Source organism: Drosophila nasuta, chromosome 3 (genome assembly GCF_023558535.2).
Source record: "Drosophila nasuta strain 15112-1781.00 chromosome 3, ASM2355853v1, whole genome shotgun sequence".
Taxonomy (NCBI): Eukaryota; Metazoa; Arthropoda; class Insecta; order Diptera; family Drosophilidae; genus Drosophila; species Drosophila nasuta.
Window position 1 is genome coordinate 29,298,563 of NC_083457.1, and position 19,202 is coordinate 29,317,764.

The window sequence follows — 19,202 nt, forward strand, 5'->3', positions numbered from 1 at the left end:
TCCGAGGGGTGTCCACACCAACCACGTTCCGCCACGATTTCCGTTGCATCTTTGGCTGCAGCGCACGTGCAAAGCCACTTCAATTACTCTGGCTTCAGGATTTGCTTTTGCCTTTGCTTCGACTGTGTCTGCCAATGTGTTAAGTGCAATCTGAGTCAAGTTGCGTCGAGTCAAGTACTCAATTTTTAAGCGCTTTTTAGCTGCACAGCTCTTACTGCAGGGAGCAGAGAGCTGAGATCTGCAACTGCAGTTTCAGCTGGAATGTATGCTACGATTTTTGTTATATGCATTTCTAATTAGAAAAGCATCAAGTCAAGTATGCCATTAATTTTACATTTGCGCATTTGAAGTGCGCCACGCCCACGAGCTCTTCAGCAAAAAAAAAAAATGGGCAAGTACTTTTGCACTGTAGCAGCTGCAACGCTTGTAAAAAAGTTATTTTTTATTCGCGAGACAGTGAGAGTGTGTGGGTGAGTATTTATTCACGATTTCTCTGGCCCATTCTCTGCGATTTGATTCATGGACTATATGCATATATATTTTTTTGCGCCGTTTGTTGTTTTTTGCGTTATTAATTAGTTTTAAATCGGCATCTGCAGCAGGCAATTGGGTCAGCAATAAAATTAGTTGAGCCTGCACTCGATACATTTGCATATTTAATGAGCATCGACCATTGCACTCTGTGTGTGTGTGGTGTCGATCTACTTGATTTATTAATCTTAATGGCAGCCAGGCGGTAGTTTAACTTGTGTGGAATAAGGTTTTCACGGACTTTTTTCGGCTACCATACAGCTTCATCATTTTAACGCAATTTCCTTGGCAGTGAAATGGAAATTTCCATTTCGTTTTGACTTTTATTTTATACATATATTTTATTTTTCTCCCCCTTTACTTTTTTGTGTTGCTTCATAAATTATAAATAACTTAATCGTGTCCGAGCGTATTGAGCTGTGCAACCCAAAAAAATAAATATGGTACGAGGGAAAAAGATTAACTTGGGCCAATGTTAAGGACTTAATACTCTTTTGCCTTCGAGTGTGCATGTTTAAGACATTCAACTAATTTGGGGCTGCGGCATTTATATTTTGGAGATACACATAGAACTTGCGTTTCATTTTTCATAATAAAATTGTAATGCCCAACGGGGCCAAAGAAGAAGAGTGCAGGAAATGGGTTCAAGGATCGAGAAGTTTGCTCAAGTTGACGCGACTTAAGAGCTGACAAATGCCCAGGCATCGTTCAACTAAATATGAGCAGGCAAGTGTGTGTTTGTGTGTGTTCAGCTATTGATTAAGATGCTTGGACTTGACTTCATTCATGTGTTAACATTACACAGCGAACGTTGTGTGTGTATGCGTGTGTGTGGGTATGTGCGTTCCATGCTTGATTTGCTCATTTCCGGTTCATTGAAATCCGGTTGGCGTGTGAGTGTCCGAATGTGTCGGCCTGCGATATTCTAATCGGATTTGTGTGTTTGCCCAATATATGAATTATGTGAAGCAAAATGTTTGTGAGCCCAGCCTCTATATACACACATATTTATATACTTGGTATGTGTGTATATGTTGGTGCAAATGAATTATTAAAACAACAATTAGCTGGTCCAAAAAATAATTATGTACAATCAAAATATACTCGACTGTGCATAAATGCAACTAAATTGAAAATATTTGTTCGATCGAAATGCATAAATAAATACAGCTAGCTGCGCGATTTGTGACTAAACAATTGCAAATAATGTTATTAATAATTCGCTTACAGCGACAACAACAACAAAAACAACACAAATTAGTTAGCTGCGGCTGCTTAAATATTACGCATACGCAACGTCACCAGTCGCAATCAAATTTAAATGGAAATTCATTTCATTCTGTTAATGGTTTTACCTCTGCTGCTGCTGCACCTGTTAATGAATGTGCAGAAGTTACACTTTCGAGATGCTTTCTAATTAAAATGAGAAGCAAAAGATAAAGACATCAATTACACTCTGCTAACAGTTTTTGTTTCCAGCTGTCAGCTTATTCGGCACTCGCTGATTCCTCTCGGTCTTTGGTTCTCTTTTTCTCTCTCTTTCTGTTTCTCTGACTCTATCGCTGATGCTGCAGATTCTAATTAATTACACAGTCATATGACTCGCGAACATTCACACAGACTACAGCTCTTAAACACACACAGAACAACACACATTTGGCTTTCGTTTCAATTTTCTGCACAATTTTTACAACTAAAATGTTTACATTGTCTTCAGCTAATTGAAATTCTAATTATTTTCATGAATTCATAGCCCGAGTTTGAGGCGCAACCGATAAGTAATTAAGATAGCGGCAATTTATCATAATATACATAGTACATAGTACACTTTATAATAAAAGATATGCATTTTCATTAGACTTAACAATTTATAGTTCCTTTTTTTATTTTCACATTTTGTTTTCGCTCACACTCCGAGCTTAATTGCTGAGGTAATTGCGAGAGAGAGCCGAAATTTGGGTGGGGAAATATCATAAAAATTACGTTTTGTTTATCTTAAATGTCATAAAATAAATTTACAAATTTACGAATAGTACAATAATCAAAAAAATATACATAAAGTATTTATAATCACATCACGGTACTCTTGATAATCGTAGCACACAGACTTTGGTCGCTCAGAATATAATCTTGTTGTTGTTGTTTTTTTTATAGTTGAATAAAACTTAATTAAGCTATTTGCTAATTTCATAATTGAGTTACTCAGTCAAACGTTCGATTTGTATCGTCGCATGTTTGATGTTGTACTTGCTGCCGCAGGCCAATTTCGTTGCCAGTTCCAACACCGCATCTGAATCACTCGCCAGATCTGTACAGTAGATATATAGTGAGTGAGTGTAGCTGAGTGTAAAGGGAGTAAAGTACACTTTTAATGCTTACCCACAACCAGATGCGCCATCAGTACGCTGTGGTCACTCGTATGCTGCCAGACATTCAGATGATGCACCGATCTATAAGGAAGTATATAAAATGTAATTGTTTAATTGAAATTAATAGCAGAGTTCATTCCACTCACTTGACACCCGTTATGCTGGCCAAGTCATGGTGCAATGTCTTCAGACAAATGTGCCGCGGCACCGCGTCCAGCAGTATTGAAATGGACTCTCGGAACAGTTGCACCGTGGTCATAATGACAATAACTGAGAAGAGCAGCGTACAAAGTGGATCCGCATATTTTGCACTTGGCTGGGAATAATAATGGCAATAGGGAGCAGAGTAGAGGTCAGTTAGTTAATTGAATTATGAAGCTGACTGTGTGTCTAGACTCACATAGAATTTGATTAAGACAGCCGCCAGAAAGACGCCAATACTCTGCACCAGATCGCCAATGACATGAATCATGGCCGCTCGCAGATTTAAATTGCGTTCCGTTGCACTATCAAAATTCAAAAGAGGAGAGAAAGGGGAGTATTAAAAAGGAAAGGGAGAGAAAAACAAACAAATATTAACTTTGGGCTACAAATTAATAACTGCAAATCAAGCTGCACAAAATGCAACTAAATTAAACTCCCATAACATGTAATCAAACAAACAATCGCCTGCAGTCAGCAGTCAGCTAGCTGATTGTTTTGTTTTTCCTGCTAATTATGGTTGTTTATGCCACTCGTATGTTTGATGCTGTTGTTATATATTTATTACAATATTGTATTGCATTTTGATACGGGCGACCCATAGAGTAGAAGGGTATTATAATTTTGTACCGATAGAAAATATTCGTCATCTCATTTAAAAAATTGAAAAGTTATTCAAAAAATAGGTTTATATAGAAATCTGGTATATTGTGCTCTCAATGGTGTCACATGATATTGGTATATTTTAGTATATTAATTTGTTATATCTCAACAATAATACCGTCTTGGCACTGTTTTGCTTTTATGGATAATATGTATGGGGTATTTGTTGTTATAAATTTATAATTATATTATATAGAATTTTGATTCTGACTAAGAGTAGAAGAGTTAATATCCTTAATAGGGCACCTTAGCTTACTAGTTTTAATAAATTTATTGACGATATGAAACGTTCGTCACCTCATTTAAAAAATTGAAAAGTTATATTCTATACGGTATTCTGTAATATTTTGTGGTCAATGGTATAGTTTGATTGCAGTACTTTAAAATCGGTATATTTCGGAATATTAATTTGCTATATTTCAACAATATCACCCCCATGACACTGTTTTTCTTTTATGTATAATATGTGGCGGGTATTTTACAATCAATTCCACTCAACTGCAGTTTTACTTGTTTTCGTTTTTAATTCATCAATTTCATCACCCGTTTTACCGCAGGTCATAAAATTACAACATGCCATTTGAACTCGTAGAACTCCCCTCGCAACCAACAATTGTACCTACCCGTCGTGCTGGGCTGCCTTTAAGCCATTTGGTATAACAACATTATGGCCTTCCTCGCTGCCACTGCCTGCATTTGCCTCTCGATATCCATATCCATGACTGTGATTGTGACTGTGACTATGGCTGTGAATGTGATTGTGACTGTGACCATGGCTGTGACTGTGACTGTGGCCATGGCCATTGTTTCCCATAAACCAGGATCCATGCAATACGAACATCATGCTGCGGGCCAAATAAATTAATATATCATAAATATGCGCAATTACAAGTGGGTCAAAAGAGTTTGCTCAGTGCAAGTGCTCGAATTATTTTTGGAGATTTATTCAGCTGCAAATTGCCAAATACTCCAATTAGAATGCTGCCAAACGAACAAACATTTTGGCAAGTGAACCAGCTTAGTTGATGTGTTCCACATCGAGTGCTTTATTATCGTCTTACCAATTATTGATTTAAGCAAATCTTGTACAAGAAATTGTTTGGCAATTGATGAATGAAAGCTAATTGGTTATTTTTAGATATACTTTATATTTGTGGCGTTATTTTTAAATGAACATTTATTGAGATTATCCCAACTTGAATTGATTTGATTTTATAAAATTTTCAATAATAATGCAGTATAAAGTCTATAACTGGATATTCATCAATTATTGTGCCATGAAAATACGAAATTTATTTATTTATTTATTAGAATTGTAGTGTAGAATTCAATTTTATACAACAATAATATATTTTTAAATACTTCGCTGAAAATAATAATAAATTTGTTTTTGCTCTTAACGTAGACAATTTTATGCAATTATTTTGAATGCACAATTAAAGATGGATGCAATTATGATCGGCATTATACTGTATAAATATTAGAAAATCTAATAAATTCTATCGCTTGTGTGCTTCAAAACACAATTGGTGGCAAGAATAAATATTAGCTATACTGAAAATTAGAGCACACTAGGGAAAATAAAGAGACTGTTGATATCATGACAAGACTATCGATTGCATGATACATCACTGACATGTTAAATTACTTTGAGGGTCCCATTGTATGAGGTAATTTGCAAGTTGCAAGTTGCTGCTATGCGATTCGTATCTAATTCGTGTACTTACATAATATTAATACCAATGCCAATGGCTGAAATGCTCATCATAACATTAACATCCAGCACAAAGTCCTGTGAGTAGATTCGTTCGATGGCCACAACGACCAGCATTGCGGTAAGCAGCCAAATGCCCAGAATGGAGGCCAAAGCACCCATAACCTCTGTCAAAGGAGCAAGTAACAACAAAAAAAGAAAGTAAAGACAATAGATGAGAGTTTCCGAGTGAAATGGCAAGTTAAACGCACGCCAAAAGCAGCAGCAGCAGCTGAAGCAAGTGCAGGACGTGGCCTAATAATAGACTGGTTGATAACTAACATGTCCTCTCTCAGTCTTGGTATAAATGCAATTACCGTGCAAGTATGTGTGTGTGTGTGTGTATGAGTGAGTGGTTGGACTGTCAACTGGTCGTGCACTCATTAGCATAGTGTTGGCCATCATAATTGGGTACTTACCGAAGCGTTTGTAACCAAAGGACATGCGTGAGTCCGGCGGTCGAGAGCCCAGCCATATTGCAACCAGACCGATGACGAAGCTAATGCAATCAGATGCTAAATGTGCGGCATCTGCCATAATGGCGAGGCTTCCGGCCATATAACCGCCAAGGAATTCAATGATCTGCGGATGCAGCAAAAGTGTCAGTGTGTATGTGTGTGGGTGTGTTTGTGCATTTTCTGCTGTTATTGTTGCTCAAATTTATCATAATTAAATGAAGTATGCACATCTGCATGTGAGTGTGTGGGTGTGTGTGTGTTAGAGTGTTCACTGTACTTACCATGAATATGCAACACAGCGAAATTGCGAGCAGAATTTTAAATTTCGCCTCTTGCGCCGATTTGCTTTTAAGGTTCGTTCCAAAGCCCGGTTGCAAACTGCGACAGCCCGATGAACTTTGCCCCTCGCCCCCCTGCACGTAACCAACGGCAGCTGGTCCATGCTCCAAGTGCTGCAAGTAACGTAATAATTGCCTTATAAATATGACTGTCTATTGTAAAGCTCGGGTAACAGAAGCTGTTACCAACATAACTGTTACAGTGCCACATGAGCCCTGCAGTGAGTGCTACGGTATCATTTATCGTTTTATCGATATAAAACGCTATGTGGCCACACTCTTACAAGAAGCGAAGAAGGGAAAGCACGCGGAAAAGCAAGATCGATATTGAAAAGTGTACCTTAATTATAATTTCATCATATCTCTTTATTCTAATAAATATCCATACAAAATACAAGCCTACACAAAACCATCCCTTTACAGTTCAGAAGTGGGATCTGATAAGTTGTATGGATGTGAAAGCGTGAAATTGAGGATGATGAAATAGGAAAAGACATTGTGCAGAAACAAACTGAGACAGAGAAAACCAGCAAGAATAGTCGGCGTTGAAAGTTTGCAGTGAGATGTGTTCTCAAGGTCTGTGTGACAAAGAAAACTGCAAATAACGGATTAGTTCCTTTTTCTTCGTGGCAGACGGATTCAAAGTCGTGGTTACACCAAGAGACGGTGGAGTCTTAGAGAACATACTAGAAGTGTGCGTGTGTGTATTTGCGAAATACAAGACATTGTGAAATACATAGCAGCAGTGTGCGTGTGTGTATTTGCGAAATACAAGACATTGTGAAATACATAGCAGCAGTGTGCGTGTGTGTATTTGCGAAATACAAGACGTTGTGAAATACGTAGCAGCAGTGTACGTGTGTGAGTGTGTGCAGAATTATTAAAAACAATAAGAGAACTAAACAGAAAAGACAAAATATGCACAAAATAACTGATCTTAAGGTGGATCAGTTGAAATTCCTTCTTCGCGGTGTGGATTTGCCAACATCAGGAACGCGTGCTGAATTAATCCAGAGACTGATCGAGCATGAGGGTTCGACAGAGATTGAGATGCCGCAAGCAGCTAGTCTTGCCAGTCAACAAGAAGATGCAATTGCGTCACAGGCAACGGCTATTTCGAAACTAGAAGGCGAAATGAGACAGCTAATGGAGATGATGTCCCAGTTTATGAGCGTTCAAAGACAGAATACATCGACAGTTCCTAGCCAGCAACCGCTAGCAATGAATAGTGAAATTCAATCACCAGATTCAAACAATGTATGCAGTCAAGGTCAGCAAGTAATTAACACAGCGAGGCAAGCGTCAGTGAAAGAAATAGCGAATACCTTGCCAGAGTTCGACCCCAGTGACAAAAACGCCATCACTGCCAAACAATTCATTGATCGGGTAAACAAAGTAGTTGATGCCTACAATTGGGATCAGAAATTTTTGCTGCTCGCCATCTACACTCGCCTCAAGGGTCCTGCCAAGATGTGGCTCGACTCATCACCAGTGGTGCATACCCGATGGAGTAACTTTGCCGAAGCTTTAAACGACGAGTTTGGTATCGAACCAGACGAAGCAGAGATCCACTTCACTATGGCCAATGCAACGAGAAAGTCGAACGAAACTGTTAAAGAATATTGTTTTCGTATGTCAGCCCTTGGTGTTCGGTATAAGCTTAGTGAAGCAGCGGTCATCAGGTACGTCAGAGCCGGTCTACAGCATCGAGAGTTGCAAAATAGCATTGCAGCGATTCAGTTTTATAGTATGAAGCAGCTACGGGATGCAACTGAAAACTTCTTCATGAACCGAAGCCGTTTAAGCGAGAATAAGAGGAGTATGCCACCAAAAGATTACAGCGACAATCAAAAGGCGAGGTCAATGCTAAGTCAGCAAAGCAGAAGGAAGCTTTGAAATGCTATAATTGCGGAGAGTCAGGACACTTTGCCAATTCTTGTCCAAAGCCACCAACAAAAACAAGATGCTCCAAGTGCAATAAGTTTCATGCACGGAATGAGAATTGTCAGTCTGCAACTGTAATGCGCGTGGGCACCTTGCAACCAAACATGCCCTTCCTAAAGAATATTGTTGTCAGCTCGCACTGTTACGTCGCGTTCATTGATTCCGGAAGTGAGGCTAGTATTGTGCGCAGGTCAGTAGCCAAAGAAATTAAAGCCGTTCACAGCAAGTGTGCTATGCAAATCAGAGGCATTTGTGGAGGTACATGTATGTTAACCGAAGCTATACAGCTGGAAATAGTCATCGATGGAAAAAGTGTTTCCGCCAAAGTTTACATTGTCGAAGATGAGATACTCCCAGAAGATTTTCTGTTGGGCCAAGACGTCATCGTAAGCGCTAAACTGTCATTCGATTTTGAGAAGATCCAGTCTAGAGTCAACCGAGCAGTACCGATGTCAGCAGAGCGTCCATGCGATAATTTTCCAGACTTACTTCTTGGTAATTTCGAGAAACAAGAAGTGAAGGACAAAATGCGTGCGTTGTTGGAAAAGCTTCGCGCACAAAACGAAACTTTGATTGCTGATCTGCAGGCAATTGGCAGTCATGATGATAAAGAAATAGTTGAGCTGCAGCAATTAATTGAACAGAGGACACAGCAGATTGAACAGCTGCAATTGGCGCATGATATGGATACAGCCAGCCTAAAGATAGCAAAGACTCTTTTGGACGAGACCGATTGGCTGTTTGCCATACAACTACAAGATGATAAAATAAAAAGCATTGTCACCGAGATGAAAAACGACAAGAAATCTGAGAACGACGACTATGTGATCGAACAAGACAGACTGTTTCGCAAGCACGATAACAAGCTCCTGTGGGTAGTCCCAAAACAGTTGAGGTTCCATGTCCTTCATGAATGTCATGACAAGGCTGGACACATGAGCACTGATAAAACTTTGTCACGGATTCTGAACTTATTTTGGTTTCCTCGCATGCGTAAATTTGTGAAAACGTATGTCCAGTCCTGTGTGGGCTGCGCCTTTTATAAGATACCAGGAGGCCGCCAGGAGGGCCAATATCACTTCGATGACATCAGACCAATACCGTTCTTCACAGTTCACATGGACCACCTGGGACCATTTCCAAAGAGCTCGAAGCGGAATGAGCATATTCTCGTGATAGTCGATGCATTCACGAAATTTACTGTACTGAGAGCTGTTAAAAGTACTGCAACGAAACATGTCATAGATGTTCTTCAGGAAATAACAGGTTACGTTGGAATGCCGCATCAAATTGTTACTGACAGAGGAACAGCTTTCACTTCCAAAGACTTTGAGAAGTTTTGCAAAGCAAATCATGTAAAGCATATTTTAAATGCCGTACGGACTCCGAGAGCAAATGGTCATGCAGAGCGAACAAATAGGACTATACTGTCAATGCTGCTCCCGTCGAATGAAACTGACAAGCGTTGGGACGAGAAGATGAACACCATCCAATGGAGTGTTAATACCATGGCAAACACCACTACTAAATGTTCTCCTTTCCAGCTGCTGTATGGTTATGAACCCAGAGATGTACTTAAAAACACTCTGACGAGTGTGATCCAAGGAGAAGATCGACAGATGCTTACGGATGCTGAGCTGGAAAACCTTCGAGCAGACGCTGCAACGCGTATCAACGACCATAGAGCCGCAGCTAAGAAACGCTATGACGCCAAGCATTCCAAGCCAACTACATACAATAGCGGAGATATTGTTTTGGTCGAGAATGAGCCTTCCAGTACTGGTACCTCACGTAAATTGGAGCCACGTTATAAAGGACCGTTCATAGTCACCAAAGTGCTGCCCAAGGATAGATATCTAGTGGAAGATATTTCCCATGCACAGCGAAAGCAGAGACACTACAAATCGGTCTACTCTTCCGACAAAATGAAGCATTGGTGTCAGCTGCCGCCGGATGAATCAGACGAAGAAGACAATGGCGAGATCACAGCAAACGACTCTTGCGAGGACGCTGCGATTTGTCAGGAGAGGCCGAATGTAAAGCTCGGGTAACAGAAGCTGTTACCAACATAACTGTTACAGTGCCACATGAGCCCTGCAGTGAGTGCTACGGTATCATTTATCGTTTTATCGATATAAAACGCTATGTGGCCACACTCTAACAAGAAGCGAAGAAGGGAAAGCACGCGAAAAAGCAAGATCTATATTAAAAAGTGTACATTAATTATAATTTCATCATATCTCTTTATTCTAATAAATATCCATACAAAATACAAGCCTACACAAAAACCATCCCTTTACACTATGTGTGTGTTCGACTGTGTGAGTGTGTGTTTGTGTGTGCATATAAATGACTGTTGGGACTGTGTGTAGTGCAATTTTCATAGCATACAACGAGGAGCCAATTGCAGCTCGCTCCTTTAATTGAACAATTACAGTTATATAGTATGTGTACATATATATATATTTTTATATGTGACAACGGGTCTGGCAACGCCGAATGAGTGTCGTATCGATTACAACGGCGAGGGTGCTATCGATAAGTGGAGGCACGAGTATTAATCGCAAGGAGAGACACGAGAAAAAGCAAAGCGTGCTAACGACGCGATTTTGTAAATATATTTTAAATATTCACATATTAACCGGTCAAACCACATATATTTATATGTTTATGGATATCTATCAGAAACTTACCAAATTGTTGCAACTATTGTTGCTGCTGCTGTTCCGTAAGAGGGGCACTTCCCACGTCTGTTCGTCGAGTTCCATGGCATCGGTTACTCTTGTTGTTGTCGTATTAATGTCAATGATGTTGTTGTTGCCAATATTGTTGGCATTATTGTTGCTTTTGGTGGTGTAGTTGTTGTATTTATGATGACCATTTGGCATGTGGTTTGTGCTGCGATTTGAACCCACAACATTCAGTCTTGTCTCATCTAGTTGTTGCTGCTGTTCTTCATGTTGTTGTTGTTTATGTTGTTGTCGATTATCATCCAAGTAAAGTGAAAAACTTTCGTCATAATCATCATCATGCATTGTGGCTACCAGAGCGCTGTCAAGTTTTTGATATTTTGACATTGTTTTCGCTATTTTTGCGCTTTTGTTTCGATGCCCTTCGTCCTTCGAGGGTCCTTAGTGCCTTTGTCTTTTTATGTGTTGTGTGTGTGTGTATGTTTGCTTGTTTGTGTGTCTGTTAGATTTGAGCTTAGCTTGTTGCCCCTTCTTCTCGATGCTCATCTACATTGCATTTATCATAATTAGTGTGCGCTTGCACTGGCATGTGTCATGTTCACCATCATTATCATTATCGTTATTGTCATTATTGTTATTTTCATTCTAATCGTCGACGTCATCATCATCATAAAAATGGTTGCTTCTTGGCCTGGAGCATTACGGGTTACGAATTAGAAATGCTTGCTTAATCGAATCCAGTCTCAAGTCTCTCTCTCTCTCTCGTCTCTCTCTGCGTGATATTCCAAAATTGTTTCAAATTAGTGTGTTTGCGTTAGTGTGTGAGCGACTAAGAGTGTGTGGGAGAGTGTGTTTTGTTATCAAAATGTGTTCTGGGTTGTTGACTTACTTTGTTTTTAAGTAGTATTTGCACACAGTTGTGTGTTTACTTAGTTTTTGTGAGCTACAATCCAGTTGCTCGAATTCACAGGGTATATATGCTTAGGGCTTATCTTAATATCTTGATGGACAAAAGAAACACAAATTAAATATAGAAATTAATATCAAATGTAAATCTTTCCATTTGCCTATGTAAATGTTTTCTGGTTTAAACTACAAACGATTTTCGGATTAAATCAATTTAAAGTGCTACATAAAATCATGTTGCTATTTGATTTTTGTATTTAAAAATAAACTAGTTTATTGATTTTGTTTTTCTAAACACATGTTGGCATTGCTTTCATTTTGCATGTTGCTGCAGCAAGCAATCGAATGATTTTCATTTTCAATTAATAAACATTCAGCAATTAAGCATGTTGCACACAGCAATGTTTTTCGTAGAATTTTATGCTTGCGAATTGAGAAAGTGAAATTAAATTGATTGGAACATTTTTCAGAAAACACGATTGTTCAATTAACTGTGCTGTATTTATGAATTTTAAATGAAGAGGGTATTTAATCTTCGGCACCCTTAAGTACGTTTTTTTTTCTCCCTGCTCGAAACTATCAGTTTTATTTACGCATACGATGTGTCACAGTCTCTTGGCCAACATTTATTTCTTTGGGCTTTCTTATCAGCAGCAGCAACAACAACAACAACAACAACAACACGAATGGGGAGAAAGAAGAACATAATAGTTATGTCGTTTGCATGTAAGTATTTAGTTTTTCTTTATTCTGTTTATTTTTTTTATCCTCTCATTCGCTTTGCCTTGTTGTACGCATTTATTGTGTCGTTGCCTTGGGGACCTCAACTTGCGATAAGCGTCGCCGTCGAAATCATTCCCATGAAACTCTGCCTCAGTTGTTGCCGGCTATGATTAACTTATCCAAGCTGCTTAACATACGCACACACGCTCACACACTTGACAGAAGCAGACTTTGTAGACACTTGAAATGCCACAACTGATTCAATTCGCAGTTTGGCAACGACTGAACAACAATTAGCACTTGATTCATAAACGTTTTTGACATCTCTCTTTTTTTGACCACTTTACTTCTATTCCACTTTGGTTCTTTTGAGGGACTTTGTGGCAAAATTGTATAAACTGAAGTGATAAACTCAAATTGTGTTTAGATTAGATAAAACATTGATTGCATCGCATAAACTGACTGAGCTAAAAACATGCGACATATCATACATATTAATTTACAATTGTTCAACTTTATCAGCATAGAATTTGAAGCGATTTATATCGAATATTGAACAGACCAATATCAATATTCGTAACACATTTTGTCAACAAATTGATTGCAAATATATTAAATATCAAGTCTGATGACAATTGACAATTGGGTTTATTTTAAAGCGACTCTTGAATCAACTAACAAACATTGGTAAACATATCTATATCATAGCTGTTCCCTAATACACTACTATATCTTATCTGGAACCGAAGGTATAGTAAATGTTCATTGTTTGCTGTTTGGGGAAATACAATCTACACTTTAAAATTTGCCGTCGTCTGCGTCTTTAATAAGCTGTCAGTATGAAATATTTATGAAAACATATACATACATGCACATGTATTATAAATATAGATGGGTAGCTAAGACCCGCTGAGTATTGATAAAAATGTACGTGCGCCTGGCGCACTTTTCATTTAACACGGGGCCGCAGAGTCCCCAAAGAGCACACTCGGACTGTGACTGTGACTGTGGAAAAGGTCTCGGAATTTGATTTGAAATGAATTTATTGTTGACAGCGCGGCGCAAATTTAGCGTTCGATTTGTGCTCTCTATATATATAAATATCTATATATGTTTCTTTGTGTGCTTCACTTAGTTGTTCTTGTTGTTTCAGTTGATTTTGTTCTTTTTTTCCCAATGATTTCCATTTATATCAGTTTATTTATGGTTGCCAGCACTGCGTATAGGGGCTTCTTTTGACGTCTTTTGTTTCTCTGAATCTCAGCAATATTTTTGTGGCAATTCCCAATGCCACATTTACTCACTTTAAGTTCAAGAATATGCACACAACAACAAACATATGAATTCGCTTTTAATAATTTTTGCTTAATTTATTTGTTTGCCTTTGAATTTATTGATATCATTTATTGAATGTGAATTAATAAAGCATCCATCGACAGACAAACATTGACGTCGCAGTCGCAGTCGCAGTCGCAATGCGTTGTTGCGTTGTTGTGTCGCATCGTAGTTAGCATATTATGCCTGTCCATTGACCTTATCAACAGGTTTTTGTTTTTGCTCTGTAATATACAATCGAACTAGTTTGTTGTTGTTTTTGCTCGCCGCAGAAGCTGCGTTTTAAACGGTTGTTGCACAGCACGTGAAGCCGGTCAGACAAGAGAAACGGTGAGAGAGAGAGGGAGAGCGAGAGCATCATTGCGAGAGCGAATGGAGCATGTTTAGTATGAGAGCTTTTGACTCATCTCAATGCAGGCGAACGGAAGAAAGAGAGCGAGCGAGAGAGCAAGTACACGAAAATATAGACGTTATCAGCGATAATGAAATTGTAAATGAAGTTGTTTAATTCTATGGGATCGCCGTCTCTTTCACGTGATTTCTGTTTATGTTTCACACAATTCACTAGACTGTTTATATTGTTTACTTAGCACTTTTGTGTATGAGTTGCTCTCACAGTTTTACCATTTGGTTTTTATTAACTTTATTCTTTGTTGAAATTACAATTTTCCATGCATTTAATTTGTCACGGTACATAGGCACATTTCTTTGCATGTTTATAAATATTAAATATTTTATTACGTAAAAAATATACGTATTTGTATTGTTTTAACACCTCGCAATCGTTTATACTCAATTGGATTTCCCCATTGTTTTATTTGTCAAACATTGCACAGCAATCGCACTCGATATTCTTTTTTTTTGATTATCTTTCATACATTACGTACATATTTGTGTATTGTTGCGATCATTAGCACGCCGACTTTTTATTATATGAACGTATGTTATGTGTGCGGTTCTTCTTTTTTCTGTTGTTTTTTGTTACCGTTGCAAACGCGCTCGTCGCTAGCGACGCTTCAAGTTCAACTGACGGCAGCAGCAGCAGAGCAGAACAGAACAACAGCCAGCTGAGCTGTGTGAGCATTAGAGAAAGGGAGAGCGCTGAGCGAGCGCCGGGTGCTGTAGAAATTCGTTAGTACTTCAATTAGTATTGGTGTGTGAGTGTGAGTGTGAGAGATCTACGTCATATTTTACACTTGTTGTTGCGCCTTAATCAGCAAAGCGCCCAAAGCTCAGCAGCTCTTTGAGTGCTTTTTGCCATTTTGAGTGTTTTTATCGTTTACACTCAACTTGCGATCGCATGTGTTGCTCAAGATCCGTTGGAGTGACAGTCTGTTAGTCTGCCTTCAACTTCTGTAAACAAAAGTGTCTAGTGTCATTTTGTTTTACAATAATTATTAATAATAATTAACATTTATTAATATTCTTAAAGTGTAAGTAAATATTGGTAATTACTTTTAATGTTATCTCATTGAAATTGACAAATGTTTTAAACACCTTGTCTCTTAATGCTAATTATAGTTGATACATTTTCTTATCTTACATATTGTAACTTTTTACTTACATAATTTGAAATTTGTAAAAATATTTCTTACACTGTGCTATACAAAATACTTTACTAATTACAGCACCATTTTAGTTACAAAACATTTTACATTATTATAATTGATAGATTTTCTTATCTTAAATATTGTAACTGTTTACCTATAGAATTTTAAATTTGTAAAAATATTTCTTACAAGGTTCTATACAAAATACTTTACTAATTACGGCACCATTTTAGTTACAAAATACTTAACTAATTACAGCACCTTTTTAGATAACAAGAAGTATTTACAAGTAAATATAGAAACTCAATAAGTTAGTAAATATGTAAAATATAATATAAAGACTTATTTCTACAATAAGCACTTAAACAACAGTCAATTTACAAGTCTTCACAATTTCTGCCATGCGCAATTTTCACAAGTTCTGTATTGCAGCACTATTGTTTTTTTTTTTTTCTGAGAATAATAATCGATAAGAAAATATTTCTTAAAATTTCATATTCGATTAAGCTTTAATTTCATATTATTTTCATAGGAAATTGAATGAAATGAAACGAATGAAAGATGTGATAAGAATAAATAAACTCAACTAATGATGTAAATTATTGGGAATTTTTTTAAAATTTACACCAATTTATAGGGTATACAACGTACATATATATGCTTGTCTGTACTTTAGTTCAACGTGCATCAGAGCACAATTGTGTTTAATAGGGGGGCAATAGAGGCCAATAAGCGATTCAATTCAAAGCATGATATCATTTTGCTGTTCAATTCAATATTATAAATTTAATAATCTAAAAATAACTTACATAAGTGCAAGTGCAACAACAAATGAAAAGCGGCTTACAAATGGCAAAAATAACAAGATGAAAATCCAATCATAGCAATAAAATCCTTTTAAATTGCAAATACATTTTAAAAATTTGCATTCGAGATGAATTCTTTTCAATTAGATTTCTGCATTCGCCCAAGGATAATCCTCCAACCTTACACGTTGAAACTGATATTTTTGTATTGGCAATTTCTTACGTGTTTTCTGCTGTTGGTTGTTTAAGTAAACCATAAATGGCTATATTTACGGTAAGCGTTTACTCTGAAATGGCCCGAAAAAAAACGATAAGATTTCAATTAATATTAGAGAGCAGCTTAAACACACACAGATGCCAGACATAGATACGAGGTTGAACATCAAGAACAACAAAGATGGAAAAAAAAGCTGAAGAGAAAATGGTTTTAAGTTACAGGCAGCCAATCACAAATACTTGAAACTGGCTACTTACGAGTATTGCCAAGGTTGGAATCTTCGGAAATTGTTGCAAGCTTGAAAAGTACATCTCAAGTGGAGCCCCTCTGTTAACGTTGCGGCTACGGCATGCCGCAGATTACGTATACGTCGCGTATGCGTGTGTGTGGGTCTTAGTTACACCTTGATGAAACGTAAACCACAGGTGAAATATTTAAGAAAATTAAATCCGAAAAAAGCAGAAAATATAAATTAAATTTCTTGGAACTTTTCTTCTGCAACTTTTGAGACCGCCCAACGATGCTAAACCAGCGTTGCGCATACGCCCCGTGAGCCGCAACCTGATGCTAGACAAACTCCTCACGGTCTTGTTTGTATGCTCGTTGGCGTTGCCACCCATTTTAAATAATCGTTAGCAGCTTGACTACTTCTTGGTCCATCCATCCAACCGTCTATCCATCCATCCATTCATCCATCCATCCGTCTGACAAGACTGTCTGTCCGCCTGTCTTGGTTTATCTTTCCTTGAACTATTGACGCCGCAGTTACCATTGATGATGTTGTTGATTGCGTTTGTTTGGGGGCTGGCTTGACTTTTTGTTGCCCGCGTGTGTGTGTTGGGGGGCGTCTTCACTGATTGCTAAGCAACAATTTGTGTTTTTTTTTTTGAGCAGGTTAACGATAACTGACAAACATGAAGCACAGATTAAATATTTAACATTTTACTTCTGAACCTAATCGCATGGGTAAATGGCAGCTGCTATCAAACGCAGTGGCACACCTCCACACACACCAACACACACACACACACACACACACACACACACACACACACACACACACTTGACAAGTTGAGTTGAATTTTCCGCAAGCCGGTCGCGTTTTGGAGACGCTCCTTTCGATCGCTCGGGAAATCACCAAAATAAGTCGTAAAAACCTAAAAAGTGACTGCGAGTTAGCTCGAGCAGTGTTCAACACTTGTGTACTCACGGTCGGTCGGGGCACCTGCTGCTGGACGTCGTAGACAGCCGCGTTGCCAGGAGACGCATTGGCGGAGTTGACGGCTGCGAGGGAAATTGTTGTTGGTTCCAGTACAATTGGCCACAACTACTTGTAAACAATCGCAACTGCACTCCCACGATCAGCTGACGACGAGGGCTGCACTACCATCAGCTGCGTAGCCAGACTGGGCGCTCTGGCGTTGCCAGTCGGCCAATCAGAAGCTCAGCGCAAAGCTTTAAAAAGCACAGCGCAAAGCTCAAAAAGTGCAAAAAATATCTGCATACTTTCAGGAGCAGCTAATTAGTATACGCATTAAGCTCCGCTTAAAGAGTGCAGCTGCAGTGGCGCAGTGCATAGAGGCGCGGACTATTCAGCGATCCACGGTTCGAATCCACCAAGATCGGAAAAAGTCCAACACTTAATTTATTAGGTGGTCTGGCCGAAAAGAGTGGGTCGGGATGCAGCGCACACCACCACCACCACCACCAGCAGCAGTAGTTAACAGGCCCAAGTTCCCGTGTGGCAGCAGCATAGAAGAAAATGCATGCCATAACCAAACGGGCGACAACAGGAGCAGGATCGAGGAACAAGCAAGCTCGTCGGCGGTCGCTGGGTCTGATCCCGACATGGCGGTCACACGCATCATCGTGCCTGTTGCTGGCCCAGCCAACGAGAAGCGGCGGTCAGTCAAAGACCTTCTGGAGCGGATGGGCACAGAACTGGACGGCCTCTCGGAGCAGTTCGCCTCTCAGAGGCACATTAACGAGAAAATGAGGAGCAAGCTCATGAGGCTGATGAAGCTGCAACGAGCGGCAGCGGAGCAACTATGCCACGAGCCAGCGGAAGATCCCGCCAACGCAGAAGCAGTACCACCAGATCAGGCAGCTCCAAGCGAAGTTAAGTTGGCGACAACCGGAAGTAAGGCAGCGGCCACACCCAAAAGACCGCGAGACATAGAGAGCGGGTCGAGGAAAACTCCTCCCCCAAAGCGCAACAAAAATGTTCACAACCAGGTGCAAGGCGGCGAGTGGACAACCGTAGAGCCGAGGAGGAGCAACATCACCACCACCGGTCCTAAGAAGAAGGCCAACAAAATACGCCCGGACGCGCTGGTAGTGAGCGCGAAAGGCGAGATGAGCTACAGCGATGTGCTCTCTCTAGTCACGAGACGGCAGGACGGCAGACTCAAAGACGTATCAGACAGAGTAACAACTGCGCGCAGAACTGCCAAGGGCGATCTGCTGCTAGAACTTGAGGAACAGGTCTGGACAACACAGACAAACTACGAGAGGAGATCGAGAAAGTGTTGGGAGACTGTGCAGAGGTGCGCACTCTGTCTCAACTCACGCAGCTGGTTGTCAGAGACCTGGACGAACTTGCAAGCAAAGAGGAGATTGTCAAAGCGATGGCGGAGCAAGTTGGCATGCCGGCAAATCTGTGCCAGGTAAAGAGCATAAGACCTGCTTACGCCAACACTCAGGCGGCGACGGTCCTGG

At 39.4% G+C, this 19,202-nt stretch overlaps 1 protein-coding gene and 1 long non-coding RNA gene across 3 annotated transcripts; both read right to left on the reverse strand.

Annotated features, from left to right (window-relative positions):
* Positions 1-2,378: 2,378 nt before the first annotated feature.
* On the reverse strand, positions 2,379-14,942 carry LOC132794022 (proton-coupled zinc antiporter SLC30A2). The gene is made up of 11 exons (XM_060804239.1): positions 14,799-14,942; positions 11,837-11,947; positions 10,951-11,719; positions 6,257-6,427; positions 5,937-6,099; positions 5,492-5,645; positions 4,388-4,609; positions 3,301-3,406; positions 3,047-3,216; positions 2,911-2,981; positions 2,379-2,839 (listed from the first exon to the last, which is right to left on the reverse strand). The coding sequence occupies exons 3-11, from the start codon at positions 11,332-11,334 to the stop codon at positions 2,730-2,732; spliced, it is 1,551 nt and encodes a 516-aa protein (XP_060660222.1). The 5' UTR covers positions 11,335-11,719; positions 11,837-11,947; positions 14,799-14,942; the 3' UTR covers positions 2,379-2,729.
* Positions 14,943-15,353: 411 nt separating this feature from the next.
* On the reverse strand, positions 15,354-17,862 carry LOC132794024 (uncharacterized). 2 transcript variants are annotated; one of them, XR_009633180.1, is made up of 5 exons: positions 17,695-17,862; positions 16,742-17,641; positions 16,620-16,677; positions 16,491-16,554; positions 15,354-16,447 (listed from the first exon to the last, which is right to left on the reverse strand). It is a non-coding gene; the product is annotated as an uncharacterized LOC132794024 (long non-coding RNA). The 2 variants fall into 2 exon arrangements; XR_009633179.1 differs by having other exon boundaries at positions 15,354-16,554; positions 17,695-17,861.
* Between the last annotated feature and the right edge of the window lie 1,340 nt (positions 17,863-19,202).

Coding starts and splice junctions, on each gene's coding strand:
- LOC132794022 (XM_060804239.1), bottom strand. CDS start 11,334: ATGTCAAAATATCAAAAACTTGACAGCGCTCTGGTAGCCACAATGCAT. Junction 6,100..6,256: donor CGCTGTGTTGCATATTCATG/GTAAGTACAGTG, acceptor CTGCATCCGCAG/ATCATTGAATTCCTTGGCGG. Junction 4,610..5,491: donor GGCATTGGTATTAATATTAT/GTAAGTACACGA, acceptor TTTGGCCCGCAG/CATGATGTTCGTATTGCATG.